This window comes from Buteo buteo, chromosome 4, assembly GCF_964188355.1.
Source record: "Buteo buteo chromosome 4, bButBut1.hap1.1, whole genome shotgun sequence".
Taxonomy (NCBI): domain Eukaryota; kingdom Metazoa; phylum Chordata; class Aves; order Accipitriformes; family Accipitridae; genus Buteo; species Buteo buteo.
In genome coordinates this window covers 7,805,519-7,831,891 of record NC_134174.1, presented here as the reverse complement: position 1 = coordinate 7,831,891, position 26,373 = coordinate 7,805,519, and the positions used below count along the sequence as shown (strand labels likewise).

Below are 26,373 nucleotides of genomic sequence, written 5' to 3'. Positions count from 1 at the left end.
CACCCTTTGAAATAGAAAGCTTTTCCAACTGGTGTAAGTTTTGCAGTCCTCAGTAGAAGGCAGTGTAAAACTACAAAAATATTCTCCAAATCTAACATCATGCAAATTACAGAGGCTACTTCAGTACAAAAAGCCAAAGAAATGAGAATTAGGAGGTTTTATTCTTTTATACAAAATAAAGTCCTTTGTTACATAGCTCCCTGCAAGAGGTACATGTAGAGTTTGCTTGACAGGAGGCGTGTTTCTGAGCTCAGACCTCTCAGCTGACTCATCTGATGTCCTTCACAATCACCTGTGCTGCCTTTTGTCATCCACAAAAGCTTTTGGGTGGCTTTCCCCAGCGCTGGTCCACTGCAACATCTGAGGACAGCATGGGGAGAATAACCCAGCTTTTCTTCAGCCTTGTTCTCAGGTTCTTGGCGTTTCCTCAGCGGTGCCCTTGCACAGGTGAGGTTGGTTCACTTGCCTTTGGAGGAATGGGATTGCCTCTTATTAGCTGCATTTTCTTTCTGCACTGTGGTCATGTCAGTGGTCTGCAAGCATCTCTCCGGGTCTCCCCCACCCACACAGTGCCCTTCGCCAGCAACACGAGTGTTTTCTGGTTTTCCTCCATGCTTCCACCACCATCTCCCCCACCAGCCCCTGCTTCTCCCCTCCCCTCCCCTGGGGAAAGGCCTCCCCATCACACACCACCCCCCAGCCCATTTTATGCACAAAAGGGTCATGTCTTTTCTGGTGAAAATGACAATATTCTGGGAATGGGAAGAAGTTCCTCAGACAGAGCTTTGCTCAGCTTTGAAGAAAAGGGCAGCGGGGTCCCGTGTGTCCCCTCCGCCCCATGGGAGGGTAAAAGGGATTGGTGAGGACCTGACCTCCAGCAGAGAAGGGAACCTCTCACCCCTCCTATTCCTCCTGCAAGAACAGGGATGGCTCCCAGCCCTTCCCATTGGGAAGATTTCCTTCTCTCTTCCCCTCGCTTCCAGTCCCAGGTGGGTGCAAAGTGGGGGGGGGACCACGAGAACAGCCCCTTTCCCCGGGATCACTCCACCAAGGCGTAGGTCACCCAGGGAGGGCTGGTGGAACACCCAGCTCATCTTTATTCCCTTATGCACACTTCAGCTGTTTGCTTTGTTTGGTCTCTTGGATGCCGGGATTACCCGGAGCTAAATGGGACACGGGCGACTTCCACGTGACTCCTGTCCCTCTCCGCACGAGCCCCAGGCTGGAGCTGGAGGCAGCAGGCAGGATTTGCCAGCCTATGGGTCACAGCACCAACCAGCTGGAGTTGGCTTGTCCCCACCATCCGTTTCAGCTGCCTCACAAAGTCCGAGCTTCGTTTGCCTGCATAATAATCCTGCCAGCATGCACTTTCTTCGCCTAATGAAGAGAGGATTTATTGCACTGACTCTTTGGGAACGTCGAGGTCTGCTTACTGCCCTCTTCAGCTCTCTGAGATCCTTTAAGTAGAGCCTGTGTGAAAATTAATCAGATGCCCTGGAGGCTTATTTTGTCCAAAGCTAAATTCCTGCTTCTCCCTTTCCCCCCTCCTTTTGTGCCCCAATTACTTAAGGGATTGTCCTGGAAATTAATGAAAGCGTGGCATGGGTAATAACACCCACGGTTCATCTCAGAAGTGAAGTGTTTCTGTGGAAGGCTTAACTAGAAACATCTCGTGGTTCACTCAGTAAACTTGGAGAGCTTCCCAGTTCAAAGTACGCTGCACCATGACAGTTGGTATTGCATATGCCCTATCTCCTAAATTGTTTGCAGGTCCAGATTCAGTTATATGAGTCAGGTCCTGCTCCTGAATAATTGCATTTTACTTGTCTGAATTGAGATCCCTGTGGTTTCCACCTGGTTTCCAAAGTTCTCAGCGTGAATTATCTCAAGGACACAATTGATCCCAACCTGTTATAGAGGGAAAATGAGGTGATGGGGACAGGTTTGGTAGTGGTACCACTTGCTGGCCCCAGTCCATGGAGCGGGTGAGAGCAGCCTGGTGGCTTGGGTGACTCGCTGGGTCATGTTAGTCCCTTTTCTACTTCCCAGCATTGAGGCACATTTGGTGCATGGGGGATACAGATTGTCTCAGCTGAACGGAGGTGAGGACGCTTGCTTCTTCTCCAGCCAACCTACATCAGAGCTCATGAGCAGACAAGACCATGCTATACCATGAATTTCAGAGGAACTGCATGAATTAACTCATAAGCTAACCTGACGCTTCATTTTCTAGGGCTGGCTGACCCTTGTCATGGTTAGAATAAGTCAGCTGCATTGTTTTACAGTGGGATTCATGTGCCTAACAGATCATATAATCTCTGAAAATGGATTTCAGTTCCCAAGTTACTTAGGTCCGTGTTGCTTTTTAAGTTTTGGTGCTTTTTTAATTTTTTGCTGCCACTCAAATATTATGAGCTGTGCAATCAATGGGAGTTAGGCCCTTAAACACCTCCCACAGGGAGGTAGGCAGTTAAATACCTTCAGCAAATCCTAAATATTCTTTGAAAGCATTTTCCTCACCTTCCATGGGTTTCAGATGTACCATACGGGGGAAATGACACCCAGTTCTGTAAAGCAGTGCACCACTTATGGATGCAAATCATTGTGTAAGTGTGAATATTACTTCATGACGTGACATCTCCTCCAACTCGTTAGTGCTAATTAATGCAGTTCTGGGATAGACAATATTCATTAAGCTTTTCTGAAAATACTAGAAATGTTCATGTAACAGCTCACACATTTTGATGGCACCCACAGTCCTATCACCACGTTCCCTGTAAAGTATTTTGATACTTTAATCTTTGCTAACAAGAGTGGAAATGAATGGTCAGCAGTAGTTCTCCAGCACAAGGCCATGGTGTTTCTTCCTTGCTTTGTTATCAGGAACCAATAAAAAGGAATCAGCGTGGTGTTGTTTTGGCACAGAGGCATCTAATTGCTGGAGGTTTCCCTCTGTATATGTCAAAGATAAGTATTTGGGTTACTGTTCTCTTTTTGGGACCTGCCATGGTACGAACCAGCTTGGAAGAAACGCAGCTATCGCCTGCTTCTAATCATTGCAATGACAGCAGCTCTGCTGCCTCCAGACTAAATTTTTGTTACCGGGCCTTATTGTTTGGGTATTGACAACTCCAGAGACCTTGTGAAATTACAGAAGCTCCTTGAAGAAAAGGACTTTTGCTACTGCTGCTGAATTATGACTAGGAAAATTAGAGAAGAATGTGCATGAGGAGAACGCTTTTTGTTCCTGAAAGGATGCTGTTGAGGAAATCTGAATTACAGTGTGCGTGTCTGGGAGAGGAAGAAGGGGAGAGCGAACTCCAGGTGGCACAAGGCGTTGCCTCTGCACTGCAGTGCAGCCATCCTTCTGCAGGCTTTAATTGAGCTGGTGGGCTTTGGCAGCTGTTTCGCTGAGCCAGCAGCGAGCCTTGCATGCATTACGATGCTTTATCAGTGTCCTCGTTGGACTAGTGGTCCCAGCTTTGGTGGCCTCATAGCTACCAGCATCTAAGCAGCCATCTGAAGGTGTCCCAGGTAGGGACACAGCAGGCTGCATGCCCAGCAGTGTACGCCTACCCCACGGCATGGTGCCCCCCAGTTTATTAGCTCAATTTCCCACACCTCGAACAGCCCTGAGTGCCATTCTGCACTCATACGTGTTTGCCCATCTGTGAAACGAGGCTGGCAGCTCTCCCCCACATCATGGGAGTGCTGCAGGGATCGGTTAACTGCAGCTGCAGAGCTTTGCAAGTGATGCCACGTAACTGCAGACAGCAGTCGCTCTTCATCCAAGAGCCCTTTAACACCTCCTGCTGCCCCAGTTCACTGACGTATCTGAAATGGGCAAGGCTGGAAGGAAGGAAATGGATCCCAAAAGCACAATCTTCCCCTTGGAGGCTTTTCCCACTCTTCCACCCAGGACAGGTTTTCTTATCGTTGCGGCCTGCAGCCACTCTGAGAGCTTTTGTTCCTCTATACTTACAGACCCCAAATAGTCTGCAAATGCTGGTCTATACCCTCCACAGACCATCTCTTCCACCCCACTGCGCTTGTAGCTCAGGGTACCACCCTGCTATCAGGGAATCAGCCCAGATCTGGCCAGAGTTTTTCTAGGAAGGAGGTGTGCAATGAACCAATGAGGAGATCTGGAGCAAACTCCTTGTTCAGTTTTGGGGGAAAACAACTCTTTCTGATTGAGCTTTCATAATCAACTTTTGGCAGGGACAATGCTCCACTGTCTTTCCACATTATAAGAACCAGTCCCCATTTCTAAGTTCTTTGTTAGCTTCATCAGATACCTAGAGGATGTTATCTTCACTCAGACCAGTGATTTATTTTTATTACAAATGTTGCATCATGAATTAGAGGATTAAGGAAATGCAGCAGGAATATCTCCCACCACTGCAGGAAATTTTAAGGCTTTGTACCAAATCATACTGAACTTCCTTTTGGAGGAGTGTTGTGCGTGTGGTCCTGGATGGGTACGAAAGGTCATGTCCTTACAAGCGCTCTGAGGAGGATGCACCTTGTGGTTCCACAAGTACGATGCTCCAGCCTCTCTTTCTGCGTGGCGGGTCTCAAAGGCTGCAGACATGCTGAGCCGTTGTACCTGGGAAACCAAGGGGCTCCCTCTCCATTTCTACCCCAGACAGTTTCCATGACAGGACACCTGACATTCAATCGGTCTGTGACTCAGGTCCTTCCCTGTGACATAAAGCAGCTGACGGCCCAAAGATGTTGGAGGACACCGTTAGGATCACAAAGGGATGGGACGCTCTTTGGGCACCTCTGGTAGACATCCCCACCAAACATGGGACATGAGAAAGGATGCTTTGCTACTGTCTCCAGACTAGTCCAAAACCCATGCCTGTTTATCCAGGCTTTGTGCAGAAGGAGGAGACTGGACTATTGCAGGGAGCCTGTAATTTCAAGCTAAGTCTAATGAAACTCCCCACACCTGCACTGAAAGCTGAAAATTGCAATTCTGGGCAGAGTGAGCCTTGCTTTCCAGTTTTTGCTGCTATGCATGAAACAAATTACTTTTCAATTAGAGGCTTCCAATCTCTGTTGCTGCTTCTTTAACCCATCAGGCGAGCTCTTTTATCACCAGCTGAATAATGCTGCACCACACCCTGGCTCTGCTCTGGGTTTGGAGGCAGATCCTGCCAGGGGAGGATGAGTTACCTCGAAGGGCAACATGTGCCATACAGCAATGGGTGGGGAAATTGCCTTGAGGCTTTGCTAGTTGAAGGATCTTCCTACCCCAAGGGCAAAGTCCGTTGCCTTGGCGTATTCCTGTAGAGCAACAAGCACAAGCAGGGACCTGCATGGTGAGTGCACCTTTGAAGCAGCTTCACCTCCTGTTTTAGTGAAAGACAGCCTGGGAAGGTGATTTTTTCATTGCTAGTCCTGAGCAGGGTTCAGGAGCAGGGATGAACCATGGCTGGGGTTCAGGCTTACGTGGTCTTCTTCACCACCGTCACTGAAGATGGCAGAACCTCCTTTAGATATGTTGTTACCTCCACTGAAAGAAAAAAAACAAAACAGAATTTAGGAGGCAACTTGAAGCTTTACCCCTCTCTGAAATTATGGGTTTAAAATTCCAAGAGGTTTTAAAGTTCGTGTTTTGGCAGTTTGTGCCTCGGGTGTACTTCAGCAGCCAGATCTAGACATGGGTTAGATGCGACCTGGAAACCTGAACAGGATCTGGCTTTACCCTTGCAAGGTAGCTGTGGTCACTCTGCTTTTCGGGGGCAGAGATGGGTAACTTTACTGCCTCTTGTCACTGTGTTGTGACCTCGGGATTGCCTCCAGGGCAGAGTTTGGCCACCTCAGCCTCTTATTCTTAACCCTCAGCAGCCAGAGGCCAGAACTGCCTCTGTATTTATCCCCTTAATCAAAGCCAGCCCCTTGGGTGGAGCGAGCTGGATGGGTGAGCCTGCCTATGGCTGCATACACAGCTCGGTTTTTATAATGTCTGTGCCCTTAAAGACAGGAGAGGGAACTGCACTCATGCTCTAGTCTTTGGCTATTGCTCCCAAAAGCACTTTGCAGCCCACTGGCCCCCCAAGCCCCATGCAGAGGAGAGGACATCAAGGCTCATGGCATCTCCGTGCTGGCATGGTCTTGGCTTTCAGTCTGACAGCAGATCAAACCCAGAAACACCCCCAGCTAAACTCAGACATCCAGCTCGTTCACCACCACCATGTTGGGAGAGCGACTTTGTCATCTTCCTACAGGGCAAAGAGGAAATTTCCTACATCCTGTGCAAGCCCCAGCTCCATCCTTGCCATGAGCATCCTTGTGGTGGAATAAATGCCAGCTGAAAACAAGTGAAGGAAAGGGCTCGCCTCCACACCTCCCCTCCCAAAGCAGACCTCTTCCTGGCCAACCTGGGCCAGAGCATGGCACAACGGCAACCTCAGGATTTTACCTGGTGGGAATAAGCACGGGCCCAGAAAGAAAACGCTGACGGGGAGGCAAAGCAGCGGCACTAAGTCAGAACTCTAACTGCAGGCGTTGTAGTGTGGGTGCTTCGAACTGTGCTTGTTTAAACCAAAAAATCAGCGCTTTTTGGCATCTCACAGACATCGTCCTTCTTGACTGATCTAATGATTTAATGGCAATACCCTTGCACCAAGACTACAGCTAGTGCGGTCTGTAAAGATGCTTTATTCCTGGGCAGCATCCTCTGCCGGTGGGTGCACTTTTACACCATCACAAGTTGCACCCTTCTCCCAGCTAGTGAAAGGCGGGGGGGGGGGGGGAATCAGGGGTGCCCCCCAGCACCAGGGCTACAGCCTGGCAGGAGCTGCTCTGCCCAGGGCCTTCGCTGCCCTCCTCTTCCTCCCAGCCGGGGCTGCATGAGCACTCTGGGAGCAAGCATCCCCGCTGCTTTCGACCCTTTACCATTATCATTTCGAGATGTGCACGCGTGGGTCGGGGTGGAGATGGGGGGGGGGATGAATACTCCCACCCCCGCACCCTTCCTCCCTCCGTCCTTCCATCCCTTCATCTTCCTCCCAGAAGCGAGGGGGGAGCCCAGATGTTGGCAGGCCCCGAGCATGGGTTCATCTGTTTCACATGACCCAGCGCCAACTGCCGCTCGCTGCCCTCCTCCCTCCTTCCTCCCCCTCCTCCTCCTCCTCCCCCTCCTCCTCCTCCTCCTCCTCCTCCTCCTCCTCCTCCTCCCTCCCCGGCTCCAGCCTCGCAGCGCGGCGGCAGCCGGGGGCCGGCTAGGCGGGGAAAAAAAAAAAGAAGAAGAAAAAGGGGGGGGAAAAAAAAAAAAAAGGAGGATTCCGGCATCCCGGAGCGATGGGACCGCCCTAGGAGCCGGGAGCGGAGGGAAGGGCCGCGCCGGGAGAGGCGGGCGATGGATGCGGGGCGGTAGAACCGCGGCCTCTGCCGGCGCTGCCGCGGCGGGGATGCTCTCGGCCGGGGCTCGGAGCTGAGGGGTCGCCGGAGCCGCCGAGGGAGCGGGAGAAGGTAAAGGAGGGTCTTTTGTTCTGCCGAGGGAAGGAGAGAAAGCCGGCCGGGGGGGGGGGGGGGTTGCCCTGCCAGCCCCGGCCCCGCGGGGAAAGCCCAGCCGCAGTGTGCGGGTTGCTCAGCTCCGCGCCCCCCCGCCGCCCCCTTCCCTCCATTTGGCTCGAACAGAAAGAAATGTGGGCAGCATCTGCTTTCTCGAGCCTTGCCGAAAGAAAAAAAAAAAACCAAACCGAACACCCCTGAATTTGGTGGGCGAGTAAAGGAGACGAGCTGGGCAGCTGGGGCTGGTTTGTTTGGGGTTTTTTTTGCACTAGAGGGAAAGAGAGGGTGTGGGGGAGAGAGGCTGGTGCTGTGATTTCTTCTCCCCCCCAGCAATCTGGATGCCTGTCCCCACTGACTGCTAAGATGGACTGCTCCTTCCCTTTCCAAATGGCTGCAGCAAGTTTAATGCAGAGCTGGGGGCTTCGCAAAGGGTAAAGCCCCCGGCCTGGTTTTCCTTTCCCCTATGCACCTTTTCCTAAATCAGGGGTGGAAAAGTTGTTACGGATCCAGGGCTAGAAAAGACAAATAAATAGCTCTCTTTCCAAACTGTGCCTGTCAGGGTCTATCTGCATGCCTTGCAGACATGCTCCGCGTAAGGAGGGTTTCTCGGCCGCATTGTTAGCCCGCTCGCTGCTGGGGAGGGCATGAGAAAAGTTGTTTCAAGCCTCTGTGTAAAATTTCCAGGAGAGGCAATTGTTTCTAATAATAGCCCTGGCAGCGACTTAGCAATACAACGCACACAGATGCGGGAGTGAGCTAGCAAATCTCCTCTCCCAGGCAAGCCAGGTCGCAACGAAAGCTAAACTCCCGGCTTGTTGGTTTGGTTTGGGATTTTAAAACATTGTCCTGAAGAAAAACCCCGGCACCGCTCGCCCTTTCCACCGGGAAGGGGGTGTGGTGCCTGTGCCTGCGCGCCGCGCTTCATGGGCATGGTTGAACTCGGCTTTCCCGGTGCCTCGGGTGTCAAGAAAGGCTGAATCCTGCCTCTGCCCAGCACCAGCTGGATATTGGGGTGTCTCGGACTCGAATCCCTCTAGACTGGACCCCGGGGTCTGATGAGCATCCCCCATCCGTGCATGGAGGGGGCCGTTACCGGCATGGGTGCCTGTGCCATTTCCCCTGCCTAGAATTGCCTGCTAGGCACCAGAGAGATCTCAACGGAGCTAAAACTATCAGATTGATCCCCTTTCTCCTTGCGGCAATGGCAGAGGGCCCGGCAGGAGGGCTGCTGCCTGCATTGCTGCCTGTACACTAACTTGAACCCGTGACGCTAACCCTGGCCAGGCAATGGTGCACCCGCTCGGCTCGCTTGTCTTGACCTTCCTGGCACAAGTAGCTGGTAGCTCGTCCTCTTCCAAATACTAATATTCTTAAGGCGGTTTTAAGTACCGGTGTCAGGCGGGGACGTGCCACGTGCTGCAGAAGGGAGAGCTGCTCGTGGGGCGGTTTCTGCATCCCCCGCTGCGCCACTGAGCAAGGGGGGCTGTGGCAGAAGCTGTGGGGAGCTAAGGGTGTGTTGCTTCTTGTAATAAGAGGGGATGTTTTGAAGGGTCTTCAGCTCAGCACCACCTCGCACTGCTGCTAAGGTCAGCTGTGTCTCTCCGAGGACCAAACAGGCTGAAGGAGTTGGCATTGGTCATCCTTTGCGCTGCGAGTGGCCCCATCCAAACCAGATTCCACAGTAGGGTTAAGTGCACCAGTGGGGCATAGCACGTGGATTTGTGAACATGTAAAATAAACATCTCGTTCTTAGGTGAATTTTTGTTTTAAACAGCCAGGCTAGAAATATGGGATCTCTGCCATTATTTGAGCATAGATACACCAGTGAGCCACTCGCAACCCTTTGGGGTAAGCTACCCATTTCTCCTGGTAGATGGTTTCTGGTGGTCCCGTTGCCACGCATCTGAACTAGTTATTGCATTAGAACTGCAAGTCAATATTTGTTGATACCTGTGGTCACAGCGTTGGGTCCCTCAGGGCCATATGGCAATGCAGCGTCACTTGGCACAGAGAGCATCTTCCACAGAGATCGTGTCAAATTGTTTAGGCAAGTCAAGAGCTTTGGCTCGTGTGTTGAGTGTTGTTAGTAGGGACATAGGACTGGGAAAGACTTCCCAAGTTACACAGTCTAGTCCCACGTATCACAGGTAATTACAGTCCTACATACCCCCTTTGTTGCTACTGTTGCATGCTGTGTGAGTAACAGGAGAAGGTTTGAATGCAGCTTAACAGACAGCAAAGGCAAAGGCAAACTGCATGGTATGGATGAAGGAGAAAAAGCTGTATTAGGGAGAAATTGAAAGGTGCTGGGGAGTGACTGAGGTCTCAAGTCCCAGTCGGGTAGGACTGTGAAGGAGAAGGAAGGTTCATGCACTGGGAGAGGAGTGAGACACACAGGGAAGGTATAAAAGGAGGGAGTTGATCCAACACCAAGCAAATTTGGGGTCAGGGCGTAGTGGCGTCCCCTGAAAATGCAGTAAGGCACTGTGTGTCCCACTCCTTGTGAGCTACGCAGGAGCGAGCTGGATTGCTGGGACAAGCAGAGGCTGCTGTGAGTCATGGGGCCACGCTCGTGCTCAGCTCTCGGGGACCTTGGGTGTCTTTCATTCAAAACGCTCTAGGTTTGAGGCAGTCAGTATTCCTGTGCCTCTGAGCTGCACCCAAAATCTCCATCCAGCTGGGAGCCATCCCACAAATGCCCCATCTTTTGGGGAGCTGGGGGGAGGCAGTGCTGCAGGGTGAGCCATAAGAGCAGGTGACGGTGGGTGCCTGGGGTCCCCATGCTTCACTGCAGGATGGGGTGTCCTTGGATCCCAAAGTCACTCGGCAATGCGGATCTCCAGTAACCCTTGCTGGCTTGCCCCTTCCAGCAGCTGGAGGTGCGGATTGCCCTGCAGCCCCAGTGCAAGCAGAGCACAGCAGCCCAGCAGGCAGCAAGGTCTGACAAGGTTAAGCTGCAGCTGAATTGGTTGCAAGCCTCCTCCAGCGCCAAATCCCAGTTTGTCCCAGCTTCTCCCAGGGCATACGGTTCCCTAAGCCAGCAGTGGATTGCCCAGCATGGCCTTGGGGACCACTGCAGCTGACAACATCCCCTGATATTTCTCCTTCTCCGAGACTTTTAACAACTTAATCCCCAGCCCTGCTGTAAATCTCAGTATGTGCCATTTCCTAGAAAGCCACAAACAATTCTCTGAGGCTGCACGATGAGTTGGAGCCCCTGTCTTCTTCTCTGAGGGTGAATCCCATCAAGGACCAAAAATGACTTTGACTGCTTTTCTCTCTGATCTGACACTGAGAAGAGACCCCAGCCAGAGAGTTGATCAGCTCCGAACTCCTGGGAGCACTTTCATGTTGATGAATTGCAAACACGTAGGGTTTGATCCTGCCTCCCTCTGCTCCAAGTCACCTTTGCACTCCGCCTACTCACGAGTCGATGGCAGCCTGAAGGTTTATTCCTTGCCTACGTTGGGCTCTCGTAGGCTGCCTGCCAAAAGAAGTAGAAAAGCCTGATGTACCTCCCCTTCCCAGTGCATCCCTGCTTCATGGCTCTGTTATACTTCTCTGTGGCCCCGTGCATGGTGCCAGATACCCTGGGTGCATCTCCATGGGGTGGGGTGGGACTTCAGCCCTTGCCCAGCCTTAAAGTACAAAGGAGACCAGAGGAGCAGGGAACATCTGATTTCCAGTGCAGTTAACAATGTTCTTGCTTACAACCCCCTCTGGCTCCTTTCCTAGCAGATATACTGTCCTTCTGCTCTTTTCCTGAGCTGCTGTGTGACATTTTCACGTAGTGTTAAACAGTTGCTCTGTCCCACCCTCAAGAAAAGATCACTAGTGGGTAGCAAAATGTCCTTTTCACCCTCTACCTGCACTGGTGGGATGTGGTGTGACCTAGTATAGTAATCTTTGGGAAAAGTCCTTGAGGGCACAAAAAGGGAGGCAAGTTCAGCCTTTTTTACTTAAAGTCACTGTAAAAGGGTCCACCGAAAATCTCCTAGAAAGCTGCAAACCAAAAAGAGGTTGATATTCCCATTTTGGCTACAGAAATCCTTTGCGCGTACACTTCCATGTATAACACGTAACATTTTGACAATGGCTGTTGGGCTGCCCAACCTGCAAGCCTCAGGCTCTGTGTTTAGATTATTATTTTTTTCTTCTTCTTAGAAGTTCCCAGATCTCCCAACCAAAATAAATCCACCTTTGTTTGGATTTCCTGACCGCGTGGGATCAAACATGGCTGCAGCCGTACCACACACGCTGCAAGCACTGTTGGCATCCCGTCCATCCGAGCTGTAATATTTCACGCTGGGAAGTACTTAGCAGATAGCGGAGCAGCCACAGGCTGACCCCGCTGCTTTCACACTGAGTTTATGCAGGACGAGCCGGGGGTGGAAAGCTGCTGCACCAAGTGAGCATCTTGGAAAGACAGCACAAAATCTGAAGCCGAAACGTGGCAACTGTCCTAGAGAGGGGAGCATGGATGGAGCTGTTTCCACCTTTAAAAACAGTTTTGTCCTTGCTGTGCACGGACGGTATCTCTCCTGGCTGTCCCTAGCTGGGGTTTTGTGAAGATGCCCATCATCTCAACACGTGGCTGCCATGTGTGTGCTTGTGTACCACCAGACTCTCATTTCCCAGAGAAATGGGGCACTCAAGGGGACACAGATGATTTAGGGGATGTGTAATCAGATACAGTGCTTCCTTTGTGCGTGCACACCCCCCCCAGTGTGGAAGCATGATGGAAAATAAATTTGGAAGGTAACTTCCACTGCCTTCTGCAATTCTGAACTGGAAAGACCAAAAAAACTGCAAAAAAAAGCACTGTCCGAAGTGGTCTGGGCTCCCTGGCATGCTTTGCAGCCCTGTTGGGGGTGGTGATACAGCCACCGAAGGTGTGACCTGGGCTTGTGCTGTAGGAGGTGGTGGGAATGGGGGGGAAGGACACTTGTGCCTCGCCAAGACCAGGGAGAGCTGGAGGGAAGCACCGAGTCTGCTTTGCCTTTGTGTTGCACCGTGTAAGATGCTTTCTGAAATGCTCTGGGAGTGCCGATGGTGATTCTGGGGGGAATCTGGAAATCTAAAGGCGCTGGGCTGTATCGTCGCTTTCTCAGTCCCCTCTCGCAGGCACAGCTGATTGCGTACGTGGCAGAAGGCTGCTCCAAAATGGGTATCGAATCCTGGGAGCTTAGGGCTCAGGGGTATCGGCTCCAGCCGCTGAACGTGCAGACATTGCATCAGGCTGTTCCCTCTTCAGTTCCCACCCTTAACTCTTCTGTATCGATTCTGCATAGTATTAAAGAGCTGCTGTGTTTTCTTCCAGAAAGGAACATCCTTCCCTGGGTCTAAAAGGCAGAGGCATCTGGTACAGAGACAGCCTCAAGTCGAGGCATTTATTCCAGGTTCCTCCTGCCCAGAGGTTACAGGATGCCCATATCTATCGTGTTGTGAGGTGTCCTGATGCAGAGAGGACCCGGTCTTGCTGCACCAGTAGCCAAAGCATTCTCAACACAGGTGATGCAAAATGCTGGCATTACTTAGAAAATTAATGGGAGTATAAAAGCGCAGGCTGTGTGTCCTGGAGGCAGTTTTCCCTGCTTGAGCCCCCAGCGGGGCTAGTCTTAGCTCTAGTCCTCACCAGACATGCAGGTGCTCAGCATCAGGAGCTATCAGGACAAGGGAAGGCAGGTAGGACGTCTTCATGCTCCTCGCCTCTCTAGGTGTGCAGGCAGAGCCCACGCGAGGTGTCCCAGTCCTGTGACCCCCCTGCTCAGCGCAGGGTGTGCTCCCGAGCAAAGCAGGAGCAGAAATGGTCAAGCCAGACTTTTGCAGGGCCTGTTTCTAAAAAACCACCTGCATCTCCGATGATGAGTCAGCTGCTTGTCGTTTGAACGTGCTCCGCAGCTCGCCCTGTCCCTCCTGTGGATCCCACTTGGGGGATGATGTCCACCCAGCACCGACCCCACCAGCTGCTGCAGCTCAGGCAGAACCGCTGGCGGCTGCCCAGCCTGGGCACCAGCCGCAGCCCTGGCTCTCGACATCAAATGTATGTCAAACCCGCTGATTAGCAGTGGCTGGAAACAACCCGGTGACATATTTTTCCACTGGAAGCGTATCAGTTCTTACAGTGTTATTCAAAACAAGAAGGAAAAAAAAAAACCCCACTTCTGTGTACAGATTAACGTTTTACATTTTTTTTCACATCTGGAATGACTTCTGCAAGTGTGTTTCTTATTATGTGTTATATATAACACTGCTGAGCACTGTCTATTGACCTGCTTTGTTACAGAATATCTGAGTGATGCACTGCCCAGTGCCTTGGCTCCATTGATCAGGGCGATCACCGGTCACATCTCTGAATGCTTAGTGATACAGTAGGTACAAAACACTCAACGAGCACTAAAAGGACACTCTGAGCCTTAAATCTTAATTTGTCCTTTAAAAATATTTCACACATACTACTGCTTTCACTGCCTTGGGTCACTTTGGTCATCTTCCTATGAACCTACATTGATTTTTTTTCTCCAGCAAATCACACTAGTTTCAGTAGCAAATAAATCGTCCTGTTCTCCCCTATAACTAAACCAAGTCTCCTGCAAATGTTTTCCCAGAAGATTTGGATGGTCTCATGTAATTACCACCCTGTCTGCATGCACAAACGAATGGTGTCTGGAAGAGTTTGCTGAAAATATGCCGTGTTTGAAGTGTGAAACTGTACAAAAAAGTACATTTTTATGTATGTTTACAAGGAATTAAAAGTCAGACGTAGGAGAGATTAACAGACATGCTAACATCTTTGGCAAAAATAATAATAATAATAATAATAATAGTAATAATAATAATAATCTATTGCTATGTATTTTAGTGCCAAATGGTTGTTATCATGATGATGACTCACGGTGCTTGCCGCAGTACGTAGTAGGGAATGAACCAGAAGGTGACCAGGAGTCCCCACAGAGAAGTTGATGTGACTTATAAAAGGCTGCAGAGTCCATTATTGGTAAAGGATTGCCCTGGCAGATAATTTAGATCCTTTTCCTTTAGACCATGCTGTGTCCTTTGTGCATAGTGAACAGAGTAAATACGGGGCTCTTCCAGGGGAAGTGAGACCCTCCCAGGACTAATCACGGTTTTCTGGAAGCACGGCTGTGCTCAAAAGTTGATGAAGCACCTGTCCCAGGACCACGCTGCTTGTCCTTGTGCAAAGATGCCAGAGATCTTTTATCCTCTTTCCCTCTGAGCATCCCATTTCAGTTCTGCCATTGATATTTATTTCTTTGGGCCGCATTAGGGACTGGCAACCCAAATGATGGATCACAGCCTTGTATATAATGTGCAAACATAGGATGAATCTACAGAACTTGCCTTAAAGTGATTATTATCTAGAAAATAAGTTCTCCCTGAGGGTAAAAAAAAAATAAAAATAAAAGCTCACAAAATAAAGATGTTCTTCACACAGTTTGGCTGAGCTGAGTTAGCTCAGAAGTTTACATCCAGGGCAAGTTATCCTGTGCGTTAACTGGGAAGTTGGCAGCAAGGAATATTGTCTACCTGTTGTCTAATTAACATAGGCATTAGGGGGCTTATTTTTTGCTATGTTTTCTGGTGATAGTGGCACTTTTGCAGCCTTTGGGCATTCCTTTGGCATACGGATGAATAATGTAGTACAGATGAACATTCCCAAGGTCCGTAAGGTGGGATGAGATCGTAGACTGCCCTAGCCACTCATCTTCCACTTCTCGTCAGATGCAACCCTCTGGTTGCAATGGTTTCACATGGATCAATTGGTTTCACTACACCTGAAGACGTTCAGTGCAAACAGCTCGTCGGCTGCTCCGTAAGGAGCGATGAACGGCTGAGCAGGACTGCGGCTCTCCTTTCTCACCGGGACTTGCGGTCGGCTCCAGGCAGGAGCTGATCTACCAGGTCTATGAGGCTGTGCAGGAAAGTCCGGTAGGAGAGGATGGAAAACCCCATCTCCTGACTCAATTAAAACTCATCTGCATGAGAGCACTGACTGCAGGGAAGAACCCCGAGCCGGCAGGAGGAGGAGCAGCTGGGCCGACTCGATTGCACGATTATTTATTTTTTTATTTATTCCCCGTGCAGCCCTTACCCATCGCTGGGTACAGCCAGCATGCTGCACAGGCAGAAAGGCTGTAGGAGCAACACAGGCTTCCCAGGGAAAATTGGAGGAGGTGATAGCTACAGGATCCCAGTTTGAAGCAAGGTTTTAAGAGCCCTGGCATGTTCTGACCTAAAAATATTAGCCCGAAGCAGGTGTCCACATGGAACCACCTGCACAACTGACCAACTGAGTCAAGGTTTATCAAGATACAGTTTTCCTGAGTGCAGAAGGGGTTGCAAATCTGTAAGGTTTAAGACATCTGTGGCCACTGAATTCTCTAGACTAAGAGTAATAAATAATACTGAAAACTGTGTCACCTTCCTGTGGTCAGCCTCAGCTCCAAAGCTCAGCGGATGCTCTGACCACCCAACTCAAAGCTCCTACCCTCTCCACTCCTGCCCTGTAAATGGTGGGGATAATGCTTGGAAGCTGATATATTTTTAAGCTGGCAACTGGTTTATTTTCTGTCCAAGAAAGGGCATGAAAAGAGTTACAAGGGCAAAAGAGTCAAATGGAGTGAAAAGTATGCATTGGGAATGCCCTCTCCTCCTGCATCAACATCAGAAGGCAGGGAGGACACGAGACATTCTACTTCCCTTTGTGTTTGAAAAGATTTAGATCTGCATTATTTTTAAGAAAGAAAACAATACGTGACATAAACCAGGACCAAGCCTCCATCCTAGTGAGGAAGCTGGCCTGTCCAGGAAAGGACTTTCTTATCTCAGGATATAACTGAAATCAGGCCTCCAAGGCTGGCCGCTCTCAGAGCGGTGATTTAGGCATCTGCTGGGTAATACCCTCGTTGGCTTAAAATGCAGCGTCGGAATTAGATTTAATTCTAACTACATGGCTCAAGCACCAAGTGTTTTGAGGTTAAGACGCGGCATTCCCGGCTTTAAGGTTCGCCTGAGAGTTATTGCTTGCTGTTGTAAATGGACTTAAGGACTGTAGGAGACGGTTTTTCATTTCAGCCCTGATACAGTAAGCCACTTAAACACTTGCTTATGTCACACTGAAATAAAAGGGATTTATGGACACAGCTATGTGCTTTGCTGAATCAGAGCATTTTTGCTGAGCGCTGTTTAGAGGAAGCATGAGAAATAACCTGTGCAGATGTCCCCGGGTGATGCTGGAGCCCGAGCAAGGCTGGAAAACGCTGCACAGAGGAAGCAAGGAGCCCCTGGGCAGGCCAGGAACTCTTTTGTCAGCTCTCAAGACAAAACAGGGAAGTCAGCAGGTCACTCAGCCTTTAGCTCGCCTTAATTTTTATCCCATCGTTCCCTGTCGGCATCCACACAATGGCTGGGTCGCGCTTCCGCCGGAGTGACACCGCGGCTGACACCGTCCCACCTCCCTTCTCGAGGAGGACTCTTGCTTTCTAATGACCGAAGCTGTTTTCTTCCTCTCCTGACAAATAAGCTTTTGCAGAAATGATTGCAACGCTCGATGCAACCCCTCTTAAACACATCCCCTGTGCAGATCCCCCATGCAGTGGGTAGCATCGGGCTCCTCCAAGGGACGGCAGCACTCCCTCCCTGCAGGATAGGAGAGGTTTTTAAGAGCTGTAGCTGTAACCATGGTTTCAGCAATTTCATCTCCATTCCCTAGTCCACGGGTAAGGACATTGATTTCTCAAGGGGTGGGATAAAGAGGCTAGCAGGGAAAGCCAAAGGCCTTGCACGCGATACGTTCCTCTGGTCTTACCAAACCTGTGGGAGATGCTGCATCATTGTCGGCGTATATTTTCTGGCCATTCAATCCGGCTATGGACTGTGCGTGTATTTCACAGACCCTCAGAGCACTTCCATAATGGGGAAACCCACGCTGCATTAGAAGGTGGAGTCTGGCTGTGCATCAGTGTCCTGGTTTCAGATGGGTTAGAGTTAATTGTCTTCCTAGTAGCTGGTACAGTGCTATGGTTTTGAGTTTGGTATGAGAAGGATGTTGATAACACACTGATGTGTTCAGTTGTTGCTCAGTAATGTTTAGTCTAAAGTCAAGGATTTTTCAGCTTCTGATGCCCAGTCAGCAAGAAGGCTGGAGGGGCACAAGAATTTGGGAGGGGACACAGCCAGAGCAGCTGACCCAAAGTGGCCAACGGGGTATTCCATACCATGGGACATCATGCCCAGTATATAAACTGGGGGGAGTGGAGGCAGGGGGGTGACCGCTCGGGGACTAACTGGGCGTTGATCAGTGGGTGGTGAGCAATTGCACTGTGCATCATTTGTATATTCCAATCCTTTTATTATTACTGTTGTCATTTTATTAGTGCTATCATTATCATTATTAGTTTCTTCTTTCCTGTTCTATTAAACCGTTCTTATCTCAACCCACAAGTTTTACTTCTTTTCCCGATTTTCTTCCCCATCCCACTGCGGCGGAGGTGGGGGGAGCGAGTGAGCGGCCGCATGGTGCTTAGTTTCTGGCTGGGGTTAAACCACGACAAGCAGCCATTGGTTCCTTCTCTTCGCATCGCCATTATCCACATCTACAGCATCTTTCCTGGGCCCATCTTTTCAGCTCCAAAGCTCTATTTGTCACCAAGCTCCCTTGAAAGGCAATGCTAAAAAGGATGCTCCTGTTTCTTTGAATATGCAACAACTTCATTCTCCTACAGAAGTACTGCTAGAAGATGGCAGATGCCTGAGGATATGGTTGGGATATGCTTCCTAGGGATAAAACAACTGGCTTATACCTAACGTCTCCTGTTCCAGAGCACGAAATATCTTTTCCAATAAGAAATCATTACATGAACAAATTTGAATGGCAGAAGTGCTGTCTAATGGGTTCCTATGCATTGTATTGAGAAACATTGGTATTTCTGTATTGGCTTATTTCAGAAAGCTCAGCCCATGTTATGAACTGTGTCGCTGACCCTTACAGACAGGACAGGCTATATAGACCTATGCTCCCTATGCCAAGAGCCTTGTGCCAAATTAAAATAAAAATCTCCCTCTTGAAAAAATAATTACAAACCAGACCTTCTACTATTGCTTTAGGAAAGACTCAAGGAAATAAGTGGTAGAAATGAGGACCGTATTCAGAAACAACAGTTTCTCCTGACTGTCTCCCCATCCTCAGAGCTTCGAGCCACTGGGGCTCAGGTGGAAACCAGCCTGCCTGAATATGGCCCATTCTGGTGAAGAGGAAGAGTGGGGGAAGTAAGCGTGCACAAGGGCTTTGGACCTGGACCACAAGGTAGCGTGAGCAGTGCTGCAAACCATGGTGACATGCACGCCGGCGCAGGGCGGCGTGCAAGCCCAGTGAATGGGACTGATGAACCAGATTTGCACCAACAGTCATCTCGGTCCTTCAGGGATTGCAAAGGACTGGAAAAATGAGCAAGTCCCAAGGACAGGCCCCTCTGGGCAGGGTCTTGCTTTCACCCCAGCTGCCCAGCCAGTGCTGCTTCCCACCAAGCGCAGAGTTAGCTGTGGCCATATCCCCTCTCCCCAGGTGCCCGTGCAAGGATCAGCCATGTAGCTCAGTTCTTTGCACACTATTTCACAGCCATCCTCATCTCGGTCACCGTCAGTATTATTTATTAGGTGCTGATGCAGACCAGCAACTGGGGAGGGTGCTCTGCGAACACGTGGCATAAAAAAGAAAGATAGTTCATTCCTCCAGGATCTTGAAGTGTGCGTGTAGGACAGGAGATGACAGATGGATGCAGGCAAGTGAAGAGACAGTGATGGTCAGTGCAACAGACGGCCGATTGCAAGACCGGCCCCGATTGAGCAAAAAGTGAAGTGCTGCCACATGCACGAAATAAACTGTACAGACATTAAAACCACACTGCTTTTCCTCCCTCTCTCTCCCTACAAGCTTAGGAGTTGCCTGGATAAGAAGGCAGTAAGAAGTGGTCAAGTGGGAGCAGGATGTTTAATCTAATAGTTTATTGTAATCAGCAGGCTGTCATCTCTCCCTATCTCCTTTCAGCGGGTCTGTCCAAACGGCAGGCAAAGTGACACAGATTTTGTGTATTCAGCACAGTAATTGCCTCCCATACAGGCAGCGAGGGTTTAGGAAATATTCTGCCTCCAATTATAATTTCTGATTTGAGTCATGGAAGAATACACCATATTCCTCTCTATTTCTGCAGTCACCGGCTAATGAAATGTGTGGAGGATATTTATAGAACTGCCATTGTAAATAGCATTTGCATTTTGTGCCTTTGAGTTATTTAGTGTGACGGCGCTTTCACCAGGAGGGTTTTTTCGTTTTGAAAGGGAAAGGTTCCCTTTGGAGCTGTTTCCTCCTGTCGCCTTCGCTGTTTGTGTTGGATGGAGCAGTTCTGTGGGCAGTTGCTGATAATTTAGTGACGAAGTGACAGGCGCGCGGGGATTAGCTGAGCACGGTGCGAGTTTTGGGGCTGTCACGGACAGTTTATAGGATTCTCCGAGACAATGTTTGGAGTTACAACGAAGATGAATAGAGAGGAGGGCAGTCGCCAGAGCAGTTCATGCTGCAGAGCAAAACAACCGCCAGTCTGCCTTCCCTAGGAAACCCATTGTGTAAATATTTGGGTAGGAGACTCCAAAGGAGATTTAAAGTCTTGTGATAAAGGTAACTAAAACATCCTTTCCTTGAGAAAAACAGCTGTGAGCTGGAAGATCCCGCGAGTAACCACGAGAGAGATTTCCTTTCTGTAGTATCCCTATATTAGAGAGAACAAACGTGTGTGTCAGGTCTTGTTGTCACTAATGGATCTCAAAGCATTTCGCAAAGGAGGTCAGCATCAATTTTCCCACCCTCAAGGTGCAGAAGCCAAGGAGCAGAGAAAGCACGTGTGCCTTGTGTATGATCAGCTCTCCTGCACACTAATCCAGCGCCTCATCCACAAAAACACGTTCCTTCAGATCTTCATGTGCCTTACAAGCACCATCTGTGTTTGTGTATTGGAGATATATTATCCCTAGTCTTTACACACTCATGTACATAAATGACAGAGCTTTTTAAAGGCACTCATGATCAGCTCTTCAAGTGCTCGGGGGTCATGACGCATGTGCAGGCAGTAGAAGAAGTGGCAGATTTTCAGAAAAATGTGACACACTGAGCTGTTTTGGGAAAAAAAAATCTGTTCTGTATTTTGGCACATAATTTCTATTCGAGTTTGTGATAAGTCTGGCCCATGAAATGCATGTGGCCAATATTCACACCTGGCGTGTGCAGCTCCCTGCCATATGGATGAACTGTTAGCACTTGGGAGTGTGTAACACGGTCCCACCTCTTCGCACCTCTTGAGAAGCGTTGGAAATTTGGCACAACCATGGAGCTCACCTGGGAATTGTCTCGCCAAATTTGAAATGTCTGAAAGTTCTCTCTGCTTGGAGCATCAAGGGCATCTCGACTGTTAGGTTAAACTAGACTTGACTTTTTACTTTCTGGAGTTAGGGTAGAGGACTCTTGCCCTCCAGAAGGAAACTGAGAGGCTGTGTTGGTACGGGATGTGCTTGTCCTCTATCAGCAGCCCTGCTCAACCATTGCTTCTTGTCTCTCTGCTGGGATTTTGCTTTTCCATGGTGAAGGGAAAGCTGTGCCTTTGTGCCTCTTAGCTCTCAGTTCCCCACATCCTTCTCTGGGTAAGAGCCTTAGGAGTGGAGAACCTTGATTTACTTGTTGTAGTCATCCTCCATCCAAACTGTGGTGCTGCTCAGCTCATGCTTAGTGACCTCCTGCTCCCATGGTCCCATCTATACAGCTTTGGTGCTGATTTCCCTTCTCCAGTTACATAGAGAAACAGAAGGAGTTCCCTGACTTGTCCCCCCAGAGCTGGCCACAGCCCCATCCATCACAGTGCAGCAGATAGTGCAGATCAGCCAATTTGCCAAGCGTCAGAAGCAGCATCTTTTACGGAGACAGACTGTGCTAAATCAGTTCCTTCCTGCTGTGCTTTGAAATGTTCCCGTTTCTTGCTCTGACAAATTAACAGAGTTTGTATTGATCTGATGATGCAAAAAAGCACATAGTGTAGGCTTTAGACACCTGGTGGAATAATAAAACAGAAAGGAGGGAGGGTAGGACCATCATATTTTAGCTTATATCTAGCAGGAAGTCTGTCTTCTACCTCTTTTCTTTTCTTTCCTCTTGGAAAGCATCATTTGTTTCTAAGGGAATCGAAAAGCCCCATGGCTGGGCATTCTGTCTACAGAAAGAAATACTGTAGCAGATCTCCAGCCACATACATTGTGGTCCTTCTGAGCTTCAAGGTATCAGCCAAGACAAAACCAAGTGACCAAACTATAAAAATGATCATGTTCTTTGACAGCCACTTTGCTGATGGACGGAATGGCTGGGGACAAGCTGATGTGAAAGCAGTGTGCTTTCCTTCCCTTCACTCCTCTTCCCTCCTCCTTTTCTGCAAGTGATGTTCGTGAAATACCTTGCAATTAGTCAACCATCGTGTGCTCCGTTTCAGAGCTTCACTTTATTCAGATACTTCATGTTAGCAGCTGTTTGCATTTGGGATTTCTTTAAGCAGCAAGAACACTAAGGGGTTACGAAACTCTGGGATGGAAAAGCATGGAGAGATTAAAGAAGCTCCACACAGAAAGCAAGCACTTTGCTGAAACACTAAAGCACAGAGTCAAGCATCTCAGAAAATTTTACCTCTTCCCCCTTTCACCTTCTTTTCAACTTTGGTATAACCAATGGAGCGTAACATGCAAGAGCTGGACTGTGTTTCCATCCCTGCTATCGCATGTTACCACCGCGATAAACTCACTGCTTTATCTCTTGCTGTGGGTAAACTCGTATTAAAACTGGAATATCAGTGCATACTCATCACCTTGGGGATGGAGGAGATATGTGACGGGAAGAGGACGAGAGAAATGCCAAAGCAGAGCTCAGCCACTCGGAGTTTTATCTGCTGGGGAAGGCCAGCAGAGAAAACTTGCTGCTCCCTGCACCCATGCGAACATGACCCACACCACTCTTATTCCAAGCAGGGCAAACCATTGCAAAGCCCTTCTGCGAGCCTCTGGTGTAGCTTTACAGCCGAGCTGAAAGCTGTTTAACACAGACTTCATAGAGAAAAATCTCACTCATATATACCTTATATGAGAAGTAATATTTTGCATAACATTACTTACTGGAGGAAACTCTCCTAAGAATACAATTTATTGCCATGGTGGTAACTGGCTGACATTTATGAGAAGCCTTGTTTTACAAGTCTTTCCTTTGGCTGCAATGCCAGGGCTCCACTTGTGGTCGAGGAAAACGAGAAGGAAAGCCATGGTTTTTGCTGCACACAATATTCCAGAGGCATTCTGGTGTGAGTAACAACGGGGGTAAAGTCTGCTTGGATCACATAGGATTCTGCATGCAAGGATTGTAATTTTGGGATGAGTTGAAGGGAAAAGCTCATTTTGACTGAAGTTGTCTCATAATAAACTCCATATCTTGCATGGCCAGCTCGAGTTGTTGGCATATCTGAATTTTTGCTATGCGGAAGAGGCCAGGGTCAGGGTAGGACTCGGTCTGTCCTGGCCGCAGGAAAGAGGGAGATGGATGTGGGACTCCCAGGCAGGTGAAGTTGATGGTGGGGCATTGCCAGCTGCCCTCCACCACCGCCTGCTGGATGCCAGCACGTCTGGCCCCATCAAGCCACATGAGCGGGTGATTTTTAACCCACAGAGCTAAAGCAGAAAGCCGAGCTGTCCCCAGTTAACCCCCAAGCCCGCATCTCCCTGCTCTCTGCAAGGAGGCTTTGAATCAGGGGCTCAGCTCAGCTGTCACCCGTGGGGAAAGGGGATGGATGAGGGCAGGAATGCCTTGGGTGCTGCGGTAGCTGCATCCCTGACAGCCCTTACCCCCCCTGCCAGGCTCCCGTGGACCCTCTGCTCCCTTCTGGTGATGCTTTAGGACTTGCCATGGCAAGAAATATTAAGTTGAGCTGGAGATCCACGCAGTTCTCAGGAAGGTACCTTGGCTGGAGGGTGGTGGGTCCCTGGGGGACCTGGGGGTCCGTGCTTCTGTGGGTCCGGGCATGCATGAGAGCCGTGGGGTGAGCCCACACCAGGGGGGCTGCCTGTGTGCTGCCTAAGTCGTGCTGAGGAAGGGATTTCCAAGAGCCAAAGAGGCTTAGGCAGTCCATATCCCATTAGGAGATAGCGGGATTGTGCCTGTGCCTGTGCGTGCCGAAGGGCTTTGCAGGGCTGAGTCGGGATCCGTAACTCTGCAAAGCAAAGTTGCTCCTCGCTTACGGTGCTCTCTGCAAGAGGAGAGCCAGGAGAGGGCTTGACTGACTGTCGAGGAGTTTCCTCAGGCCACGGCTCATTTATTTCTTGGCATCCCAATCTACAGGACCTTGGAAGTCTTATATAAGTCTTCTGTACCGAAAAGTTTTATTGATATTATTTGTTAAGTTGTAACAAACTATATTGGTATGGAAGCACCTCTGGCGCGGTATAGTAATATCACAAGTGGCTCTTCTGGTATATCTTAAACAGGACACCCCAAGTAGGACAAGCCTATTTTGGGATTCAGGCCCAAACGAGCAGCTGGTGTAACCCCAGGGAGCACCGTCAGCACGGCCCAGGGAGGAGCTTTGCTTGCTCTGCGCTACCTCCGGGATGGTTGAATCACTGCTGAGGGGTTTGGGGGAAACTTGTCTGGATGTCTCCTCTGCCAGCCAAGCCAGCTGCGAAGCCAGAGGCTGTGGTATGAAACATCGGGGCCCCGGTGCTGTGAACCATCTCCCCAGCCCCATTTTTTCACACTGGAACGACCTCATCCCGCCAGCTGCGTCCAAGCAGACGCCACACGCTGCTCCGTGACAGCTACCGGGGTGGCTTTTCTTTTTCTCCTTCCAGCCTTTTCTTTCCCCTGGTGCCAAAAGAAGGGGGATTAATTAAAAAAAACCAAACAAACAAAACAAAAAAAAAACCACAGGGAATGAAAGGTGCCTCTTCTTTCTTGCAGATGACGGAGGGCCGCAGATGCCAAGTGCACCTCCTTGACGACAGAAAGCTGGAGCTCCTCGTTCAGGTAGGAACTGCACGTTTTGCCACCCGATAGTTTGCTACGGCTGCGGATTTTCACCCGGGGTGGGGAGAGAAAAGGGTTTTCAGCTGATTTTCTCAGCAACTTCACGTTGCGGTCGCCTTCAGAGCTCAGGGAAGCTGCATTAGTGCAGGGTGGGAAGGATCTGCAAAGACATATCTGTGGGAAGGACTAATTCAGGACATATTTTGCTTTAATCTGTGCCAAAACTGTCCCAGTCACTGCCAGGGAGACAGAAAAGCACCAAGCAGCTCTGGTCATTTTTGACACTGTTACTGTATCACTTTTAGCTATTTTTTGAGGTATTGCTTAGCTTTGAGAAATGTATTGCATCTGCTTAAAATACCTCCAGCATTTTTTTTTACTATCTTCTTTACTTGCCATCCTAAATTGCTGGGGTACGATGCCGGGGTCCTTGCCGGAGGCGGCTGTGCCCCATGCACCCACCTGCACCGGGAATGCAACTGGCAGCAGAAGAGGCTGCGGTGGTGGTCCCACAGGCAGGCGTTGCTTGAGACATTACAGAGGTTGTAAATCATGTGTCAAACACAGGTATGCATTACAATAAGTCTGTGCTCCATCTGCCTTGTTTTTTATTTAAAAAAAACAAACGGGCAATTAGGAAAAATGAGTCTGGTGCTGGCGGTGTAATGATGGGCTGATGGAAGCTGCAGCATCCTGCGCTTTTCTGACAGTTTTGGCTCAACGTCTCAGAGATCACCAACGGGTTAATAACAAGAATTAGAAGAATGTCTTTCCTTTTACAAACGTTGATGGCCAGCCACAGGCAGCCCAAGAAGCAGGAAATGAAACTTCCCATAGAGCCCAAATCCCCCGGCTGCAGCTGATAAGCTGGGAGGGGGGCTGGATCCTATCCAGCACTGGCAAACCCGAATGGGGATTGCTGAAGGCGACTTGAATCGCCAGAAGCACATTCAGTCTTGTTTTCTTAAAAGTTGCTTAAAAGTACCATTAATAAAATGTTAATGGATAACATTTTTTCAAGCACATTGTCACAGAGGAGGTGAAATCCCTCAGCTCCCCGTGACACTCGGTGCGGTCAGAGAGTACCTGGATAACCACGAACAATCCAGGCCAGGGCTGGAATGAGAAGAGCTAAATCAAGATGACTAATTAAAACAAAATACCATACCAACGGTCTCTGCACAAAGAGCATCCCTGCACCAGGCTGCAAGGGCTCTCTGATGCTTAGCAGCTGGCTGGGGGAAGTTCAGCCACCTTCATCACAAGGACGCAGCACGTGGCTTCCTATTTGATATAAATGCCTTTTCAAATTTTTCTTAGTTCAATTAAAAATGAATAGGCTATTGGAGAACAGCTCTGCTAAAGCACTGCTGACAATATTAATAATCACAGTTTAAAATACACTGCGGGAAATCTATATGAGCTGCCCTGGCCAACCTGCTTATTTGGGGTTTTTATCAGTAACACAAAAAAAACCACAGTGACGATGACAGTTGAGGAGGCTGTTTTAGGAAGCTGTGTGTCCAATTCTGAGTGAGCGGAAACAATATCATGTAATATTATCTTTTTAAAGTGTTTGATCATACCTTCAATGGGAATTTCTCATAATCAATATAGGAAGCGAATTGCTCCGTAAATCACACTAACTAGTTTGCAAGTGACCCATGGTTGAATTTTATTCGTACAATAAATTATTTTGCTGTTTTCAAGTAACATATGAATGGGAAAAG

The 26,373-nt window shown here is 49.3% G+C and overlaps 1 protein-coding gene across 4 annotated transcripts in view; it reads left to right on the top strand.

Moving 5' to 3' along the window:
- FRMD4A (FERM domain containing 4A) overlaps window positions 1-26,373 on the top strand; it is a 289,877-nt gene that overhangs the window by 128,545 nt on the left and 134,959 nt on the right. For all 4 annotated transcript variants that reach the window (XM_075024704.1, XM_075024703.1, XM_075024702.1 and 1 more), the window contains exon 2: window positions 24,578-24,643. In XM_075024704.1, the coding sequence (XP_074880805.1) occupies window positions 24,578-24,643 (66 nt within the window). The remainder of the gene's footprint in view (window positions 1-24,577; window positions 24,644-26,373) is intronic.